At 39.7% G+C, this 18,870-nt stretch overlaps 1 protein-coding gene across 2 annotated transcripts in view; it reads right to left on the minus strand.

Annotated features, from left to right (window-relative positions):
- Positions 1 to 18,870, minus strand: part of MAN2A1 (mannosidase alpha class 2A member 1) — a 170,237-nt gene that overhangs the window by 140,293 nt on the left and 11,074 nt on the right. For both annotated transcript variants that reach the window (XR_001378333.3, XM_001504585.5), the window contains exon 2: positions 1,253 to 1,507. Coding sequence is in view for 1 of the 2 variants with exons in the window: in XM_001504585.5 (XP_001504635.1) it covers positions 1,253 to 1,507 (255 nt within the window). In the remaining variant the exon portion in view is untranslated. The remainder of the gene's footprint in view (positions 1 to 1,252; positions 1,508 to 18,870) is intronic.

Below are 18,870 nucleotides of genomic sequence, written 5' to 3' on the forward strand. Positions count from 1 at the left end.
CTGCCCTCCATGGCTGCTGGGCAGCTTCTCTCTATCCAGCCCAGATTTAGACAAAAAAAAAAAATTCTGTTGTTCCCCTTTAAAAGATACCTAATTAAAACCTAAACATAGCCAAGCCTCACAGAAACAGCTATCCCTTCAAAGCCCAGGATTCTGATCCTATGTGAACCTGGCCACACACTAGCTGATGAGGTCACAGGCACAAGGCCAGACCAGCCCCACTGTCCCCAGCTTCCGACTTGGCCTGTGAGGCGTGCTTCAAGATCATATCATGTTCTCTGTCCCTAGGAGTCAGTGAAAACTTCTACTCTGAAGCAAAGCCAGAGCCAACTCATTTTACTCTACTTTAAAATATTCACCCATTGGGGTTCTCTCACCAAGTTCCAGTTTCTCGTCTCAAGTACAAGGTTAAACACAGCTCTCTGCTAATTTGCAGAACAGAGCAAATATGAGTGACACACCCCAAGTTTAAGAAACACAGAAGTCCTTTCTGCCCTAGTTTTCAACTCCATAACCCCCTAAGATAGTGCTATCAGAGAGAAACATAATGCAAGCCAAATACACAATCTTAAATTTTCTAGTAAAATAAAATAGGTGAAATTAATTTTAATGACATATTTTGTTTAACCCAATATATTCAAAATATTACCATCTCAAGATGTAATCAATATAAAAATGAATATTTCGCACTGTTTTTTGATACTAAGTTTTCAACACTCTGTGTGTATATTATACTTAGAGCACATCTCAATTCAAACCAGCCACATTTCAAGTGCTTAGGAGCGACATGTGGACAGTGGCTTCCATAATGGACAGCAAAGCTCTAGAATATTTCCCCTCCCTCTCACAAAGAGATATTCAGCAAAAAAGAATAAAACTCTGCATTGTGTGAAACCTATAATTTTTACAAATATACAATAAGAGTAGGGCTTTTCTTGTAATCTCCAAAGAAAGGTAAGAAAATCTCTTTGGCCAAATTTAAAGCTGGAAAGGTCTTCACCTACTATAGAAAATAAGACCTAAGAAGCATACAAAAAAGGCCATATTCATAAAGTATGAAATAACAAGAAAAATGGGAGAAACACAGAATTGTGGAATTTTATCACTGAAAAGAACATTAATGATCAAGTGACTAATGAAATCACTTTACAAAACAGAAACTAGGATCCAGAGAGTTTAAGTGATTTACTAAGAACAGATACCAGATCAAAAACAACAAAGCCCAGTAATTATTAACGAATGTATACATTACCTGCACATCTGATTTCTGACTTCCACTTTGTGAAGCAAACAGACAATCTTCAGGGTTGACTTCAAGTGACAGTTTTGACGGCAGAAGAGGTGAGCCAGCACCTTGGCCGAAACCACCTCGTGAACTTTTCGGACCATCCTCCACAGACTCACTCAAATTGATAACCGAGTCTCTAATATTTGAGATGATCTCATTATTCTCAGCTAGCAAACGCTCCAAATGGTCTATTTTTTCTTGCAACATTGAGAGTTGGCCCTACAATAAAAAAGAAAAAGGCAGCCATATGAAACTCTAATATAGCTCTGCTGAGGCACACACATTTTTTTTTTAAATTATGTGCCTGCCCAAGAGGGCAGCCACTCACCCTTCACTTTCCACTTTTATAAGTGGGATCACAGAAAGCATGAATAGCTGGCAGGGTTGAAACACCAATTTACAGCAGAAAATCTTCTCCATGGCTGAAATCTTTGTTTAATCATATTTTAGAATGCGCCACAAAAAGACCAAAAATATTTGTATTTTGGGATATATTTCCTATTACACTAAACCCAGCCCTAAAAGTCCTTTGAGTCTCCAAAATCACTAAATACACAGCATATTATATCCAGGTTTGAAATTTGAATTTAAGTATAATTGATTCTAGTTACTCATAAGGGTCAAAAGGTATGAACCTGGGAGCTGACCCATGGCGCAGCAGTTAAGTTCGCATGTTCCGCTTTGGCAGCCCAGGGTTCACTGGTTCGGATCCTGGTTGTGGACATGGCACCGCTTGGCAAGCCATGATGTGGCAGGCGTCCCACATACAAAGTAGAGAAAGATGGGTACAGATGTTAGCTCAGGACCAGTCTTCCTCAGCAAAAAGAGGAGGATTGGCAGCAGATGTTAGCTCAGGGCTAATCTTCCTCAAAAAAATAATAAAATTAAAAATTAAAAAATTAAAAAAAGGTATGAACCTTAAAAAGATCATTCCATCTTAACTGGTAGTACTAGTGGACAATCGTAAATAAGAACTCTCATCTATAGAAAAATCAATTAATCAACTCTTAATTAGCCATATGCATGAAAAAGACTGGTGGAACATCTCCTAAGTAACCACACTGTTAAGTCACTTAGACTGCTTCTACTATACTGTGTGACTTAGGTTTCTGAATTGACCCTCACATTAAGAGGCCTGCCGTCTCTCTAAAATAAACCTTGTTTTACAGAATAATACCTCAGCTTATGAAAGCAAGAACAATCTTTGTCTTGTTCACTCCTATACCCCGCGTTCCAAATACACAGTAAATACTTATATATTTGTCAAATGGTCCTCTTATTTCTGGAACTCAACAATAATTCTCTAGTCAACACCCACTGTGCTAGGTATAATGCTACATGCTGGGAAGGCAGATACGCATAAGATATAAGTTTCTGTCTGAACACACAAGGTGACATTGTAACTAGCAATAGCCTACCCCCGTGCCCCAAAAAGTCCACATTAAGGTTTAATAATTAAACCTTAAAATATAAAATATATAAAATAATTATATGCATAGTGAACAAATAAACTCTGAACGACCAGAAACAAAAATTCTATCACCAGTAAATAATAGGAACACAAAAGGGAAAAGAGAAAACACCTAAATGTCCAAAAGTAAAGGACTGGTCCTATGGTATATCTAATACCATGGAATTGTTTTCAGTCAGTGAAATTTTAGAATTATAAATTTTTAAAAAATAGAGATATATGGGGGCCGGCCCAGCAGTGTAGTGGTTAAGTTCCCAGGCTCCACTTTGGTGGCCTGGGGTTCATGGGTTCAGATACCAGGTACAGACCTGCACATCACTCATCAAGTCATGCTGTGGCAGCATCCCACATACAAAATAGAGGAAGACTGGCACAGATGTTAGCTCAAGGCCAATCTTCCTCAAGCAAAAAGAGGAAGACTGACAACAGATGTTAGCTCAGGGCCAATCTTCCTCACCAAAAAAAAAGAAGAAAAGAAAAGAAAAATATATGAGAAAGTACTTTCAGGAGATACAGTGGAGAAAAAGCAGTACAAAAATAGTATGTATGAGAAAAAATAGTATGTTTGACATGATCTCCTTTTGAAAAAATACATATGGAAAGCCATAATTGAGATGGTAAAGACCAATTATGGGTATTTATATTCCTCTTTAGTTTGTTATGAATAGTTGTTGGTTTTGTAATGGGGAGGTCAACAGAAACAAGGAATCTACTCCTACTGGCCAGGTCAAGGGGAGAGAAGTCAACAGACTGCTATCTACCAAGAGATGGCCATTTCAACAAACTGTGTGAAAACTGACAGTAGTCTGAAGGGACTAGGGAAGATATTTTGGAATAAGAAAAAAAGTAGCCAAAATTAGAAGCAAATCAGCAGCAAATTATCTTGGGAAGTGTTGGGGAGAGACAACACTGAGGATGAATACCCAAAGCCCTGTTGGAGAGAAGAGGAGCACAAGACGGCCATGTAGCTCCTCAGACCTGAAAGATGCACTCACAGGCCTCTCTTCTTGGACACATATGACAGAAATTGCCCCCTGCATGTCAAAACTATAGTCCTTTAAGGCAACTGTCACCTCTAGAATGATGAGGTATGTTCTCCACAGGGCAGAACTCTGAAGCCTGTTTATCAATGCATACAGAAACAGGAAGTGCAAGGTTTTAGCACAGAACTTATCCTGCAAGACAAGCCCCATTTCCCCTAATGAAAAGCAAGAAAGAGAACATGGATCTGTTCACAACTAGAAATGGCAAAGCAAAGGAAACTGATGGATCAGTGCAACACTAGTTCAGGGCTCAAAGAAAAGCTAGTTGAACCATGCAGATTCCAGGTCAGCAAAGCTGTGGAGCAGGATTACACTATAAATCCTTCTTGATGAGCTCACATCGATGTTGGCTGAGTGGTTCTCAGTGGAAAGACCAAAGTGGATCCCCTGGCATAACCCAAAGTTCATACAAAGAAGCTAAAACGATTTGAGTCAGGTGCACAGCTGACTAACCTGTATTTATTTTCCTAAACAGACATGCCATCAAAGGCTGTCTGAAATAAGGGAAAAACTTTTCTTCACTCATTATCACAACACCACAGACTGCAGCTCTTTGAAATCACTTCTGATGAGTTCTGTTGAACATTTTCAATACTGAAGACACAAGTATACTTCAGAGATGCTTGCAATTTCTACTGCAGCAGGTAACAGTAAATCAAGTTCCTCGGATCTCAAGCAGAATTAGAACATGTTGACTCATCTTGCCTGTAGTAAAGCTGCACACTTCCATAAAAGAAAACCTTAGCTTAGTCTAAAATACCACCATCCTAGAGCTTTTAAAGATGCCACATGTTTTATCGGACACTTACAGTGTATAAATCAATTACACGGGCGCCTGCATTTCTCCAGATCTCTCTATACTTTCAGGAAAAGATAATTTTGAAGCCATGCACACAGCAAAGCTGCCTATAGCTCAACAAACACACAGTGAGAAAGCGGCTTCCTTATGGGAATATTCTTACTATGGCCCTGGTTCCATAACCCATGGATGAGAGTATTATTCAAAGTAAACATTACAAGAGATGGATGTTTCATAAAAAAGGATCCTGCAGGCACTAAAGTGACTTTCAATCTCATTGAAGCTTTAAAGATACAATTAATGATCAGTACCTGGAATTCTGTACTGAATTAAGTCCATGGAGAAAATTGCGGCCTAGAGATACGTCAGCATAATGGTCTAATGAAAATCATTTTTTAAACTATATTATGCAGTGGAATAAAGTCTCCCTCCAAACAGCTGAAGTTTTTGAAATACACACACCTCATAAGCAAATTCTAGACACACAACAGAGGAGAGTGGTATAACCTTAAAAGGATGTACTCGTGGTCTGCATTAAAGTAACAGAAATCATAGATAATGTTTCAATTATGCTGACAAGTCAAAGAATACTGATGGTAATATTGAAAAAGACAATTTTCTGTAGGGCAAGAAAATCACTTGTGAGAAAACCACTTTATTCTTTGATTTGCTAATCAGTGCTATAGGGAGGCCACGGTACTGCACTGCTGAATGGGGAAGGAGGTCATGATATTTGATTTACTCTGCTTTTGATGAAAGAGAAAAATTGAGCAAAAAAAATCATTGATATCAAAGACTTTTGAGAGAGAAAATTTAGAGCCTACCACAAGGCAAAATAGGATCAGTACCACTCAGCCCTATGAACAAAATCAATCAATGTACATCTACAGATAAATGTGAGAACTTACTATGTAATTATTTGCCCAGGTAAAACACTAGCCACTGGGATTGGTATCACTATGATCACTGACGCATAGCTGAAACTGCACATCTTCTTCTTCCTTCCTGTTACAATTGAAAAAACGTGTGCCTTCCCTCTCCCCACTTCAAAGGCAAACACTCTGCTGGTGAGCTCCAATCCCATTCTCTCTCAACTGCTCAAAGGCTGTACTCTTGTGGTTAAACCCTCTCAACACTGCTTCATCAAACTCTCCTAAAAGTAACTCATTCTCAATAGTATAACATACCATGTTCTATTAGGTCAAACTATACGAAACTGCCATTCTCGGAAGTCAAAAATAGTCAAATGTCACCAATTTGCTACGGTTCAACTTAACATTATATCCTATCTAAAAAAATAAATCAAATGTCAGTGCTTCCCTCAGCCCCACGTTGCCTTCCAGGGCCCCATCCCCCTCACAGACATACAGGGATTATCAACAGTCTATACTTATTATCCCCTTTCCTTACAAATTCCCCTTTGCTCCTCTGCCCAACACTGCACCAAAACTGCCCTTGGAAAGTCCCCAGAGGCTCCCATGTTGTCAAGCCCAATGGGCAAACACTACCCTCATCCTTAAATTTATCACCTCAAGGAGCATTTGGCACAGAGGACCACTCCTTCCTCCCGGAAATATTTTCTTCATTCATTCCCAGCACAATATACTCTTGGTTTTCCACCTGCCAACTATTTATCAATTTCCTTCTCTCCCCAATATCTAAATGATGGAGGGCCTCAAGGTTAGCTCCTAAGCCCTCTACCTTCTCTATACTGTCTTAAATTCTCTCATCCACTCTATGGTTTAAGTTCCATTTTTTGTACAGTTATCTCCCATATTTATATCTCCAACTGAAATCTCTTCTCTGAAAAACAGACCCATATACCCAAATGACTACCTGACTTTTCAACTTGGGTTTCAAACTTAAGTCCAAAAAACACCTTTCCAAAAAAGCCTTCTGAAGTCTTTAGGTCTTCAGTAAGTAGCTTTAGTCTCCAGATAGTTGGTCACTCTCAAAATCTTGGTGGCATAACTGATTCTTCCTCCTTCCTCACTCTACTTACACATCCAACCTATGTCTGAGCGCTTTTTATCCTACCTCCAAAATACAAGTATCGCTGATTAAGTATTTTGGAGGTACTCTCTCCCTTTCAACTGCTACCATACTGGTCCAACCCACCAACAACCTCTCCTAGGCTAGTACAGGAGCCTCTTAACCGACTTCCCATATCCACATCTTTCAACCATGCCCTACTCAGATGCTGCACCTTTCCTACAATCCAGTGCTGGTTTACTGCACTTAAAATAAAAACACCTTACACTACAATCAGTAAGGACCTGCATATCTATCTCCCCTCCCCTTTCTCTCTCTCCTCAACTTAGGTTCACCCTGATCTTATCTCAGTTCTAAGCCAGCTCCTCCCCACCCCATCTCAAGACCTTGGTAGATGTTCTCTCTTTACACAATGCTTCAACTCTCACCTCAAATGTCCCCTCTGCATAGCTTTCCCCAGCTATCCTATCTAAAAATAGGTCTCCTCATGCTATACTCCATGTCAACCTATTTTTTGTTTCTTCCACAGCATTTTTATCTATTTTATTCATGTACTGCTTCCCCATCTTCATCATAAATGAATCTCTAAACTGAGAACAGGCACTATAGCTGTTTTACTCACCATTGTACCCCAATGCCTAGCACAATGCCTGGCACACAATTAAGATTGCATATATTTACCAGGGGGAAAGAAAGGACATAAACAAAAACTGTGTGTAACAGTTTTTCTAAAACAAGGAAGTATTAAATGTTTTTTTGGCAAATAAATCTACACCAAAATAAAATAAACAATTTTTAAGAAAGAAAATCCAGAAAATATCTTTACTATAACCCAAAAAGTAGGTAAGAAAAGAATGAGAAGGAAAGTCCTAAATAAAAGGTGATCTTCATGGATTGTTTGGGAAATCATGTAGAAACTGACCCATGTTTGGCCACAGGGTGATAATAATGACCTCATGAGTAGAGTAAAATACGTGGCTCCTTTTCTAGGGCAAAGACTATGGATTCTGTACCGTCCAATCAAAGGTTTTCAACTTTCACTACCATCAATAACGATGGCTCAATGGGCTATGATTCTCAACTGGTGTGGAGGATGGAGGGAGTTTGGAAAAAGAACCCTGAATCGATGCCAGACTCCTTCCTATCATGGCCATGATATAAGATCTTTAGTCAACCAAATCAAATTTCCAGTTAAGAGAATTGTACAGGAAATACTATTACATGTTTGTAATGTAACCACCAATGGCAGCATTCAAGAGAAACAAAACTTCACCCCAATGCGTGTATGTACGTATCTGAAACTCCAGATCTACACCACCTTTCATACATACTTTTTTTCTACTCTGCAAATCTAGTTTTGTTAAATTAAGCATATCCATCACATCCATATTTTTGATCCAACTGCATCACATCAAGATTTTTCTGAACTTGCATTCCGTCATTGAACCTGCCCACCATATACCAAGTACACTTGGGTGAACAGGCTCTAACGGTGACCATCAGAATTATCCAAAAGGCTGCTCAAAATTACAAATCCTAGGGATCCATCCTGGAATCTCAGGAAGGGCCCCAGAAACTGCAATGTTTATGCTCCACAGGTGATTCCAGTGATAAGCCAGGTTTGGGATCTATGTCTCTAACTTCATGCAGCCAATGAAATATCTAAGAGGAAACAGCTGAGAATAAGCCATTTGGCAATCACACCTGTATTCTTCTATAGGGTGACATGAATTCACAAACCTGTACCCTTTGAAAATCTGTTTAACTAGATAATAATTCTCCTAATTACCTTTGTACCAGATTTCTCCATCTCTTGTTCTAGGATATTATACCTCACCACATTTTTATTTATTTTATTTTTTTGAGGAAGATTAGCCCTGAGCTAATATCTGCCGCCAATCCTCCTCTTTTTGCTGGGGAAGACTGGCCCTGAGCTAACATCCATGCCCATCTTCCTCTACTTTATATGTGGGACGCCTGCCACAGTGTGGCTTTACAAGCGGTACAAAGGTTCACACCCGGGATCTGAACTGGAGAACCCCGGGCTGCTGAAGCAGAATGTGCGAACCTAACTGCTGCGCCACCAGGCCAGCCCCCTCACTACATTTTTATTTTTAATAACAGCAAATAATGATTACCTTTCTTTTTTAACAATTCCCTTTACCAGATAAAAGTAAAGGCAATTTAGCTGAATGGTTAAGCACATGGGCTTTGGGTCAAACAACTTGGGTTCTAAACCTTGCTCTGGCACTTATTAGCACTGTGATCTTGAGGAAGTAACAACTTCTCTGGGCTTCAGTTTCCTTCTGGGCAAAATGCAGTACTAATACCCATTGCTTAGAATGGTTGTAAAAGAACTTAGCACAGAACCTGCCACCAAGTAAGCACTCAAGAAGACAGTACTGCTGCTGCTGCTGCTGCTGCTATAATAAAAGTATGGCTTTCTAAAACCACTTTGAAGGGTACAATAATCATGATTAACAGCAGACTCTAAAGTCAAGAGAAGAGAGTGACATCAAGCAAAATGGCAGCATGGGAGACCCCCAGCCTCCATCCTCCCACAAACATCAACAATTAGACAGCTTTCCATGAACGAAACAGCTCTAGGAGAGTTCTGGAGTCTACTTATGAAACTTTCAGCAACACAGTGGAACAAAAAACCTCAGAGTAACTGCACAAAAAAGGAAGGAAGACAGCTTCATTTTGCCTGTGTCATCCCATCTCCTAAACAGAAATTGCTCAAAGCCAAGAGGAAATTCCCCAGCTAGAAAAGAGTTCCTTTTCTGAGAAAGAAGAGCGGGGTAAGCAACGCTTCCCTAGCCTTTTGGAGCACTGTACAAAGAGATGTACAGAGCTTGGAACAAGAAAGAAAAGCAGAGGCTACCAAGAGCAGTCATGCAGAGAAAGTGAGCATGGTTTACAGTGCCCTGCTCTACAGATAAACTCAGCAGCTTTTACCACTGCAGAAGGAACCAACGGCCACCACAGCTGCCACAGGACCCCTGCAGATTTCTTTAGTTTTCACCCTACATATATTCACATTCGCTGATGCCAGCCACCTGTGTCTCTCCCAAGCCCCTCCCTCCCCAGCCCCTCTGGAGCCCAGAAATCACACTAGCAGTCAGTTCAGGCCTCTATGGATGCAGGAGTGCAAGACTCCAGCCTATACTTCCACTACCATGGGGCTAGCCTCTCCAGTTATGCACTTGCATGCTGCCCACCTGACGCCTGTCACCAGCCTCCACTGCCTATACACATCCAGGAAGAAACTGTGTAGCCGTGGGAGAGCACACCTACAGCCAGGGCCCCTGCAGCTGCTTGTGGGCCTGAAGGCCCAGTCTCTGTCACTGGCTTGCACCATCACATGCACCTGCAGCTAGACCCTCCAGCTTTGCACCTGCAATCCCCCAGCCCAATCACAGTCACCAGCCTCCACTACTATGTACTTACGGTGAGACTGAGCACTCGTGGTAGTACACATCAACAACCAGAGCCCCTGCAACTATCATTGCACCTGCAGTTAGCCCCAGCCCTTGCTGCCTGCCTTAGCGCCCACCACTATATGTATGTGGCAACCAGCTCCTGCCACAACACAGGCACCTGAAGCTGACCCCCACAGCCAAATGTAGGCACATCATAGGCTCTGGCCACCACCACTGTCTGCCCTGTCCACTGGAACGAGAGGCACCACTGAGAACTCAAATAGTTCTTGCAACCACTGCAGACACCCTACATCATTCACAAAGAAGCACACAGTTGTCTTGTGGACCCCAGAAGCCTGAGCTGAAGAGACATCACACTGCCCCCAGACCTGATGCAGTCACATGCCCCTGCACTTGGGGCCCTGCACCACTAGACCTGGGGTCACAGCATGCTCCAGCACGCCCCCACCAACAGGTGAAAGGCTTCCCTTACCAAAGTCAGTCCATAAAGTCTGGAAGAAGTGACTGCTTCTTCAAATGCACAAACACTATGCAAGGCTGTAGGGATCACAACGAATCAGGAAAACATGACTCTACCACAGGAATACAATAAACCTCCAGTAACTGGCCTCAGAGAAATGGAGATAGAGGAATTTCCAGACAAATTCTTGAAAATAATTGTTCTAAAGATGCTCAGAGAGTTACAAGAGGACATAGATAAACAATTTAACAATATCAGGAAAATAACAGAAGAACAAAACGATAAGTTCAAAAAAGAAATGGAAACATAAATAAGAACCAAATAGAAATCTTAGAACCAAAGAATAAAATGACAAAACTGAAGCAGTCAATAGAGAGCTTTAATGAAAGATTTGACTAAGCAGAAGAATGAATAAGTGAGCTCAAAGACAGATCAATTGAAATAATCCAACCAGAAGAGAAAAAAGAAAAGGAATGAAAAAGAGTAAAGAAAGCCTACATGATCTATGGGATACCAACAAGAGAGCCAATTTGCAAATTTTAGAGTTCTAGAAGGAGAAGAGAAGGAGAAGGGGACAGAAAGCTTATTTAAAGAAATAATGGCTGGAGCCAGCCCTCATGGCCTAGCTGTTAAAGTTGAGTCACTCTGCTTCGGTGGCCTGGGTTCGGTTCTCGGGCACAGAACTACACCACTCATCTGTCAGTAGCCCTGTTGTGGCAGCGGCTCACATAGAGGAACAAGAAGAACTTACACCTATACAGAACTATGTACTGGGGCTTTGGGGGTGCCGGGAGGAGGTAGTTAGCTTAGAGTGAATCTTCCCTTGCCCCCACCAAAAACATACCCCGGAAATAATGGCTGAGAACTTCTCCAATCTGAGGAGAGATTTGGATATGCATGTTTATGAAGCCCACAGATCACCAAACCAAATCAACTTACAGAGATCCTCTCCAAGACACTTTATAATAAAAATGTCAAAAATCAAAGACAAAAAAAGAATCTTAAAAGCTGTAAAAGAAAAAAAAGCTTGTAACATACAAGGGAATCTCATTACGCTATGGCAGATTTCTCAGCAGAAACCTCATAGGGCAGGAAAGAATGGGGTGACATATTCAAAGCACTGATAGAATAAAACTGCCAACCAAGAATACTTTATCTGGCAAAGCTGTCCTTCAAAAACAAAGGAGAGAGAAAAACTGTCCCAGACAAACAAAAACTAAGGGAAGTCATTACAAGACCTGTCTTACAAGAAATGCTGACAGAAGTTCTTCAAGCTGAAATGAAAACATGCTAATTAGAAACATGAAAATATACAAAACATTCATAAAGGTAAGTATATAGTCAAATTCAGAATACTCTAATACCATGATATGGTATTACCACCCAACTCTAGTAAAAAGGTTAAAGGACAAGAGTATTAAAAATAACTACTGCTATAATAATTTGTTAACGGATATATAACATAAAAAGAGGTAAATTGTGACATCAAAAACATAAAAGAGAGGAGGAGTAAAAGAGTAAAATTTTCATATGCAATCAAAGTTAAGTTGTTAACATTATAAAATAGACTGTTATATCTATAAAATGTTTCATGTAAGTCTCATGGTAACTGCAAAGCAAAAAGCTACAGAAAATTCACAAAACATAAAGAGAAGAGATTCAAAGCATATCACTACAAAAAGCCATCAAGTCACAAAGGAAAGCAGCAAGAGAGGAAGGAAGGAACAAAGGAATTGTAAAATTGCTAGACAACAATTAATTAGATGGCATTAGTAACTCCTTATCTATCAATAATTATGCTAAATGTAAATGGACTAAATTCTCCAATCAAACAACACAGAGTGCTAGACCTAATTATATGCTGCCTACAAGAGACTCACTTCGCTTTAAGGATATAGACTCAAAGTGAAGGGATGGAAAAAGATATTCCATGAAAATGGAAATCAGAACAGAATCGGGGTAAAAATATTTATATCACACAAAATAAACTTTAAGCCAAAAAAGGTAAAAAGATATAGAAGCCGTTATATACTGATAAAGGGGTCAATTCATCAATAAGATGTAACAATCATAAATATATATGTGCCCAACATTGGAGCACCTAAATATATTAAGCAAATATTAACAAAACTGAAGGGAGAATTAGACAATACAATAATAGTAGGGGACTTCAGTATCCCACTTTCAACAATAGATAGATCATCCAGACAGAAAACCAACAAGGAAACATTGGATTTGAGCCATACTTTAGAACAAATGGAGTTAAAAGACATATAGAGAACATTTCATCCAACAGTAGCAGAATATACACTCTTCCCAAGCATACAAAGAACATTTTCCAGGATAGATTATGTGATAGGTCACAAAACAAGTCTTAGCGAATTTATAAGACTGAAATCATATGAAGTATCTTTTCCCACCACAATGGAATGAAACTAGAAATCAATTAACAGGAGAAACGCTGGAAAATTCACAAATATGTAGAAATTAACACACTCCTGTATAACCAATGGATCAAAAAAGAAATCAAAAATATCTTTACACAAATGAAAATGGAAACACAGCATACCAGAAACTACAGGATGCTGCAAAAGTAGTTCTAAGATGAAAGTTTACACCAATAAATGCCTACACTAAGGAAAAAGAAAGGTCTCAAATAAACAACCTAATTTTACACCTCAAGAAACCAGAAAAAGAACAACTAAGCCCAAAGTCAGGAGAAGTTAGGAATTAATAAAGATTAGAGTAGAAATAAAAGGAAAGATATCCTGTATCCATGGATCAGGAGAGTTAACGCTGTCCATAAAATTAATATTAAACATAAAAATGTCCATATTACCCAAAGATATCTATAGATTTAATGCAATCTTTATCAAAATCCCAATGGCATTTTTTAACAGAAATAGAAAAGACAATCCTAAAATTTGTATAGAATCCCCAAAGACCCTAAATAGCCAAAGCAATCCTGAAAAAGAACAACAAACCTGGAGGCATCACACTTCTCGATTTTAAACTGTACTACAAAGCTACAGTAATCAACACAGTACGATACTGACATAAAAAGACACACACACCAATGGAACGGAATCAAGAGCCCAGAAATAAATCTTTGCATATATGGTCAACTAATATTTGACAAGGGAGTCAAAAATACTCAATGGAGAAAGGATATTCTCTTCAATAAATGCTATTAATAAAACTGAATAACCACATGCAGAAGAATGAATTAGACACCTACTTTATACCACTCACAAAAATTAGCTTGAAATGGATTAAAGACTTAAATATAAGAACTGAAACCATGAAACTCCTAGAAGAAAACATTAGGAAAAAGTTCCTTGACACTGGTCTGGGCAATGATTTTTTGAATATGATACCAAGAGCACAAGCAACAAAAGCAAAAATTAGTAAGTGGGACTACATCAAACTAAAAGGCTTCTGCACAGCAGAAGAATCAACAAAAAGCAAATAGAACCTATGGAATGAGAGAAAATATTTGCAAATCATGTATCTGATAAGGGGTTAACACCCAAAATATATAAAGAACTCATACAACTCAATAGTAAAAAAACAAACAATCCAATTAAAAAATGAGCATAGGAACTGAACAGACATTTTACCAAAGAAGATATACAAATGGCCAACAGGTACATGAAAAGATATTCAACATCCCTAATCATCAGAGAAATGCAAAACAAAACCACAAGGAGATCTCACTTCACACCTGTTAGAATGGCTGTCATCAAAAAGACAAGAGACAACAAGTGTTGGGGAGGATGCGGAGAAAAGGGAATCCTGTGCCCTCTTGGTGGAAATGTAAGTTGGTGTAGCCACCATAAAAAATAGTTGGAGTCTCCTCAAAAAATTAAAAATAGCACTACCATATGATCCAGCAAGCCTACTTCTGGGTATATTTCCAAAGGAAATAAAAACAGGATCTCAAAAGAGATATGTGTATTCCCATGTTCGTGGCAGAATTATTCACAACAGCCAAAACGTTGAAACAACCTAAGTGTCTCGGGCTGGCTCTGTGGCCGAGTGGTTAAGTTCGCGCTCTCCGCTGCCGCGGCCCAGGGTTTGGATCTTGGGCGCGGACATGGCACCGCTCATCAGGCCATGTTGAGGTGGCATCCCACATCCCACAACTAGAAGGACCTGCAACTAAGATATACAACTATGTACAGGGGGGTTTGGAGAGATAAAGCAGAAAAAAAAGAAAAGATTGGCAACAGATGTTAGCCCAGGTGCCAATCTTTAAAAAAAAAAAAAAAAAGAAAGAAAAAGAAACAACCTAAGTGTCTAAACAAATGAATGGATAAGGAAAATATATAGGGCCAGCCCTGGTGGCTTAGTGGTTAAGTTTGGCGTGCTCCACTTTGGTGGCCCAGGTTTGGATCCTGGGCGCAGACCTACACCACGCGTCTGTTAGCAGCCATGCTGCGGCAGTAGCTCACATAAAGAAGAAAAAAAGAGCAAGATTGGCAAGAGATGTTAGCTCAGGGCAAATCTTCCTCATAAAAAAAAGGAAATCTTCCATTTGTAACAACATAGATGGATGTTGAGGGCATTATGCTAAGTGAAATCAATCAGAGAAAGACATATACTGCATCCTATCACTTATATGTGGAATTTTAAAAAGGTGAACTCATAGAAACATAGAGCAGAATGGTAGTTACCAGGGGCTGGGTGGGGGGAGAAGGGGAGATGTTAATCAAAGGGTAGAAACTTCCAGTTAAAAGATGAGTAAGTTCTGGGGATCTAACATACAGTGTGGTGATTACAGTTTATAATACTGTTATTACATACTTGAAAGTTGCTAAGAGAGTAAATCTGAAACGTCCTCACCATAAAAAAGAAATGGTAATTATGTGACATGGTGGAGGTGTTAGCTAATAAGATGGTGGTAATCATTTTGTAATATCTAAGTGTATCAAATCAACACGTTATATACCTTAAATTTCCACAATGTTATATGTGAATTATATCTCAATAACGCTGGAAAATAAAGAAATAAAGCCAAGCCAAATCTGAATTATGGATGCACTATTAATGGCTATGTAACCCTGGTAAAGTTACATAATTTCTCTGTGTCTCAGTTTCCTCATATGTAAAATGGGGATAATTAATATAGGTGGTTATGAGTGTTAAATTAGCATATGCAAATCAGTTTAAACAGCACTTGGTGTGGTAGGCAGAATAATGGCTCCCCAATGATGTCCACGTCCTAACCTCTGAAACCTATAAATCTCTTACCTCACACAGCAAGAGACTTTGCCAATGTGAATAACTTAAGGATTTTGAGATGGCGAGCTTGTCCTAGAATATTCAGGGAGGCCCGGTGTAATCACATGGGTCCTTATAAGGGAGAGAAGGATACAGGAGAGTCAGAGCCAGAGGAGCTATGAAGACGAAAGAGGAGGTCAGAGCGATGCCATGCTGGAAGGGAGCCTTTCGAAAGCAGCAGCCTCTAGAAGCTGGATAAAGGCAAGGAAACGAATTCTTCCCTAAAGCCTCCAGAAGGAAGGCAGCCCTGCCAACATCGTAGTTTTAGTCCAAAAAGACCTGTTTCAGACTTCTAACCTGCAAAACTGTAAGACAATATATTTTTCTTGTCTAAAGTCACTAAGTTTGTTGTGATTTGTTACAGCAGCAACAGGAAATTAATATACCTGGCAAAGCGTTGACCCTATATAAATGAAGCTTAGAAAGTATCCTTACACTGCAGTCCCTGGTAGAGGAAATCTGCCCAAATTCCCAGCAGAAGAGCTGCAGAGCTGCTATGAACCTAAAGAGCCCAGGCAACGGAGCAATGGAGGGTGAGATCACATGACTTTATAAGCTGTTTTCCCACAGGCATATTTTAGTCTAAAAAGGCTACACACCTATCTATGAATAAAGGAAGTTGGAAAAGACTTTATGGTTAAAAATACCGTTCAGGGAAAAAAAATCAGCATCTTCATCTTCGACAGTTTTTGGATAAAAAGTGTTTTAAAGCTATTCTGGAGCTACGGTGAGGCAAGTGGAATAAGAGACTGCCACAGTTTACCAGGTAAACGCCGTGGTGACTTGGACCAGGGCAGCAGTGGTGGAAGAATGTGAAAGCATTTGACAGGACAGATGAAGTAGGAAAGGGACAGACAGGCAAAAAAGAAAAATGGCTTCTCTTTTTGCTTAGGCAACTGGAAGGATGATGTCTTTTGCTGGGGCAACTGGTGGGTGATACTTGAGGGAAACAAGGAATGCTGGGGAAAGAGCAGAGTGAGGGCCAAAGGTTCTGTTCTGGAACTATTAGCACAACAGTGGTGTCAGGTAGACATGTGGGTCTGAAAGTCAAGAGAATATATAAATTTGAGTGGTCAGTATAAAAATGAATTAAAGCAGTGGGAACGAATGGATTACCTAGAGAGAGAGCACAGATCCGCCTTTTATAATTGTAAAAGGCTCACCAGGTGATTCTCACACATCCTCAGTTAAGAACCACTGCATTAAAGATAAATATAGGAACAGTGATTTGCTAAAAGAGAGTCTGTATTTCCAGCCAGAATGTCACCGTTACTGCAGTAGTTCCGAGTCAGCCGCTATTCAACTCCATAGAAAATCCTATTTAGTCAGATCTCAGGCACTTAACAGGAAAGCACCTTGGTTTGATAAAATGACAAGCAACCTCTCAAGGAACCACTCCACCCCTTAAGAGGCGTAGTGCTTAGGCCAAAAAGAGCGTGATCTGGGGCTGTGGCCACATTTATATATGTAACTCTACTTCACCATCAATAAGCCACAAACCACAGTTACAAATGACCTTTTAATGGTATTTCCCAGACCTGGAGCTTATGCCTGAATCTCTTCCAAGGCATTGTCTTTGTGCTTCCACTTGTCCATTCAAAGAAATAAATGCCCTCACCATGTGAGCATAAAGAATATCTAATTACATAATACCTTGCCAAAACACAGGAGCAATGCAGTCTTTGCCCTGGCAAATCACTATTCATAAATCTCACACCTGCCTAGGTGTGACGGTAACAGAGGCTACTCCGATGCAGGTATATGACAAAGAGAACCAAGTGACTGCAAAAGAAGAGCTGAGGCTCCAAGCTCATCCCTTGCCCCAGTAGGGTACCCACAGGACTGGTGGCCCCACCTGGGTAACTGCAGCTGCCAGAATCACTGTAGAGAATCCCAGCCCTGACCTGGAATAACAACAGGCCACACCAGTTTTCCCTACCTTTAAACCCCCTACCTCCTACCAATTCCAAAAGTGTGGTCAGGACTCCAGTTGCTGGCACTTTCTCCAGGCTCCAGGACACAGCTCCATATCCACCCTATGAGTTTCCAGATGTAAATTTAGATTAGAACCATATGGCCCCCACCTGCACCAGCCGAGTGCAGCTGCACAGAAACCACGTCCTGTTGAGGTAACATTTTAGGCACCAAGCTAGTTCACAAAGCAAGATTCTGCAAACCAAGTATCTTTTTAAAAATGATTATTAGAAGAAGGGCTTGTAAGCAGGGCAAAATGTGTGGATTATAAAAAATAATTTTCATACAATGCAGCTTTATTATTTTCAGATACATTTAATAACTGCAAGTAAGTGGCACTAAGCAAATTAAGTGTTGACTAACAGAATTCCTTAAGTCAGTGTTTCCCAAACTATTCTATGGAATACCACTTTTCTTTATATTTTCTGCAAAAAAAATTCTTTTAAAAACACACTGATTGTTCTGCTAAAACATGTTTTTAATGCATTTCTATTTTTATACATAGCACTCTGAGATAATATGTCAAAAGTGTATCCCACTCAAGAACATGCATGAAAGTTCATGGGATACATTTGAGGCTGTAGCATAGCACTTCCCAGGGAACCAGGGTTATGATGTCATGTCATCGGCTCAATGATTGCTGGTCTATGTTAGTAATCTGTCTTACATGTGTTGACATATGCTTACCTTTGTACACAAGGATTATTATGTACTATCCATTTATACTACCTAAACTCATTCCCCATGGATGAATGGGATATACCGTATCTGCTGATAATAGTTCCATCAACATATTATAATTTTACACAAGTAATTTTGAGAAACACAATTTTAATGCAAAAAAGAGAATAATTGAGAATAATGGAAAAAGCAAATCAATCTAAACAGTATTAGCTCTTAAAATAAATGCAATTGACATGTCTAAGCTGGTTTTTCATGCAGAAATAGTTTGGAGGAGCCTCTGAAGGCAGGGTTGTATTAAGCAGATAATCAGCCTGCCTTCAATCTTATTTATACTAGTCACTTTCTGAATAAGCCCCTTCTATTCTTTACTGACAGAAGACAGGTATTTAGCAAACCCTGTCTGAATGATTATAAATTCTGAATTTCCTAGCTA

The sequence above is a fragment of the Equus caballus genome, chromosome 14 (assembly GCF_041296265.1).
Source record: "Equus caballus isolate H_3958 breed thoroughbred chromosome 14, TB-T2T, whole genome shotgun sequence".
Lineage (NCBI taxonomy): Eukaryota > Metazoa > Chordata > Mammalia > Perissodactyla > Equidae > Equus > Equus caballus.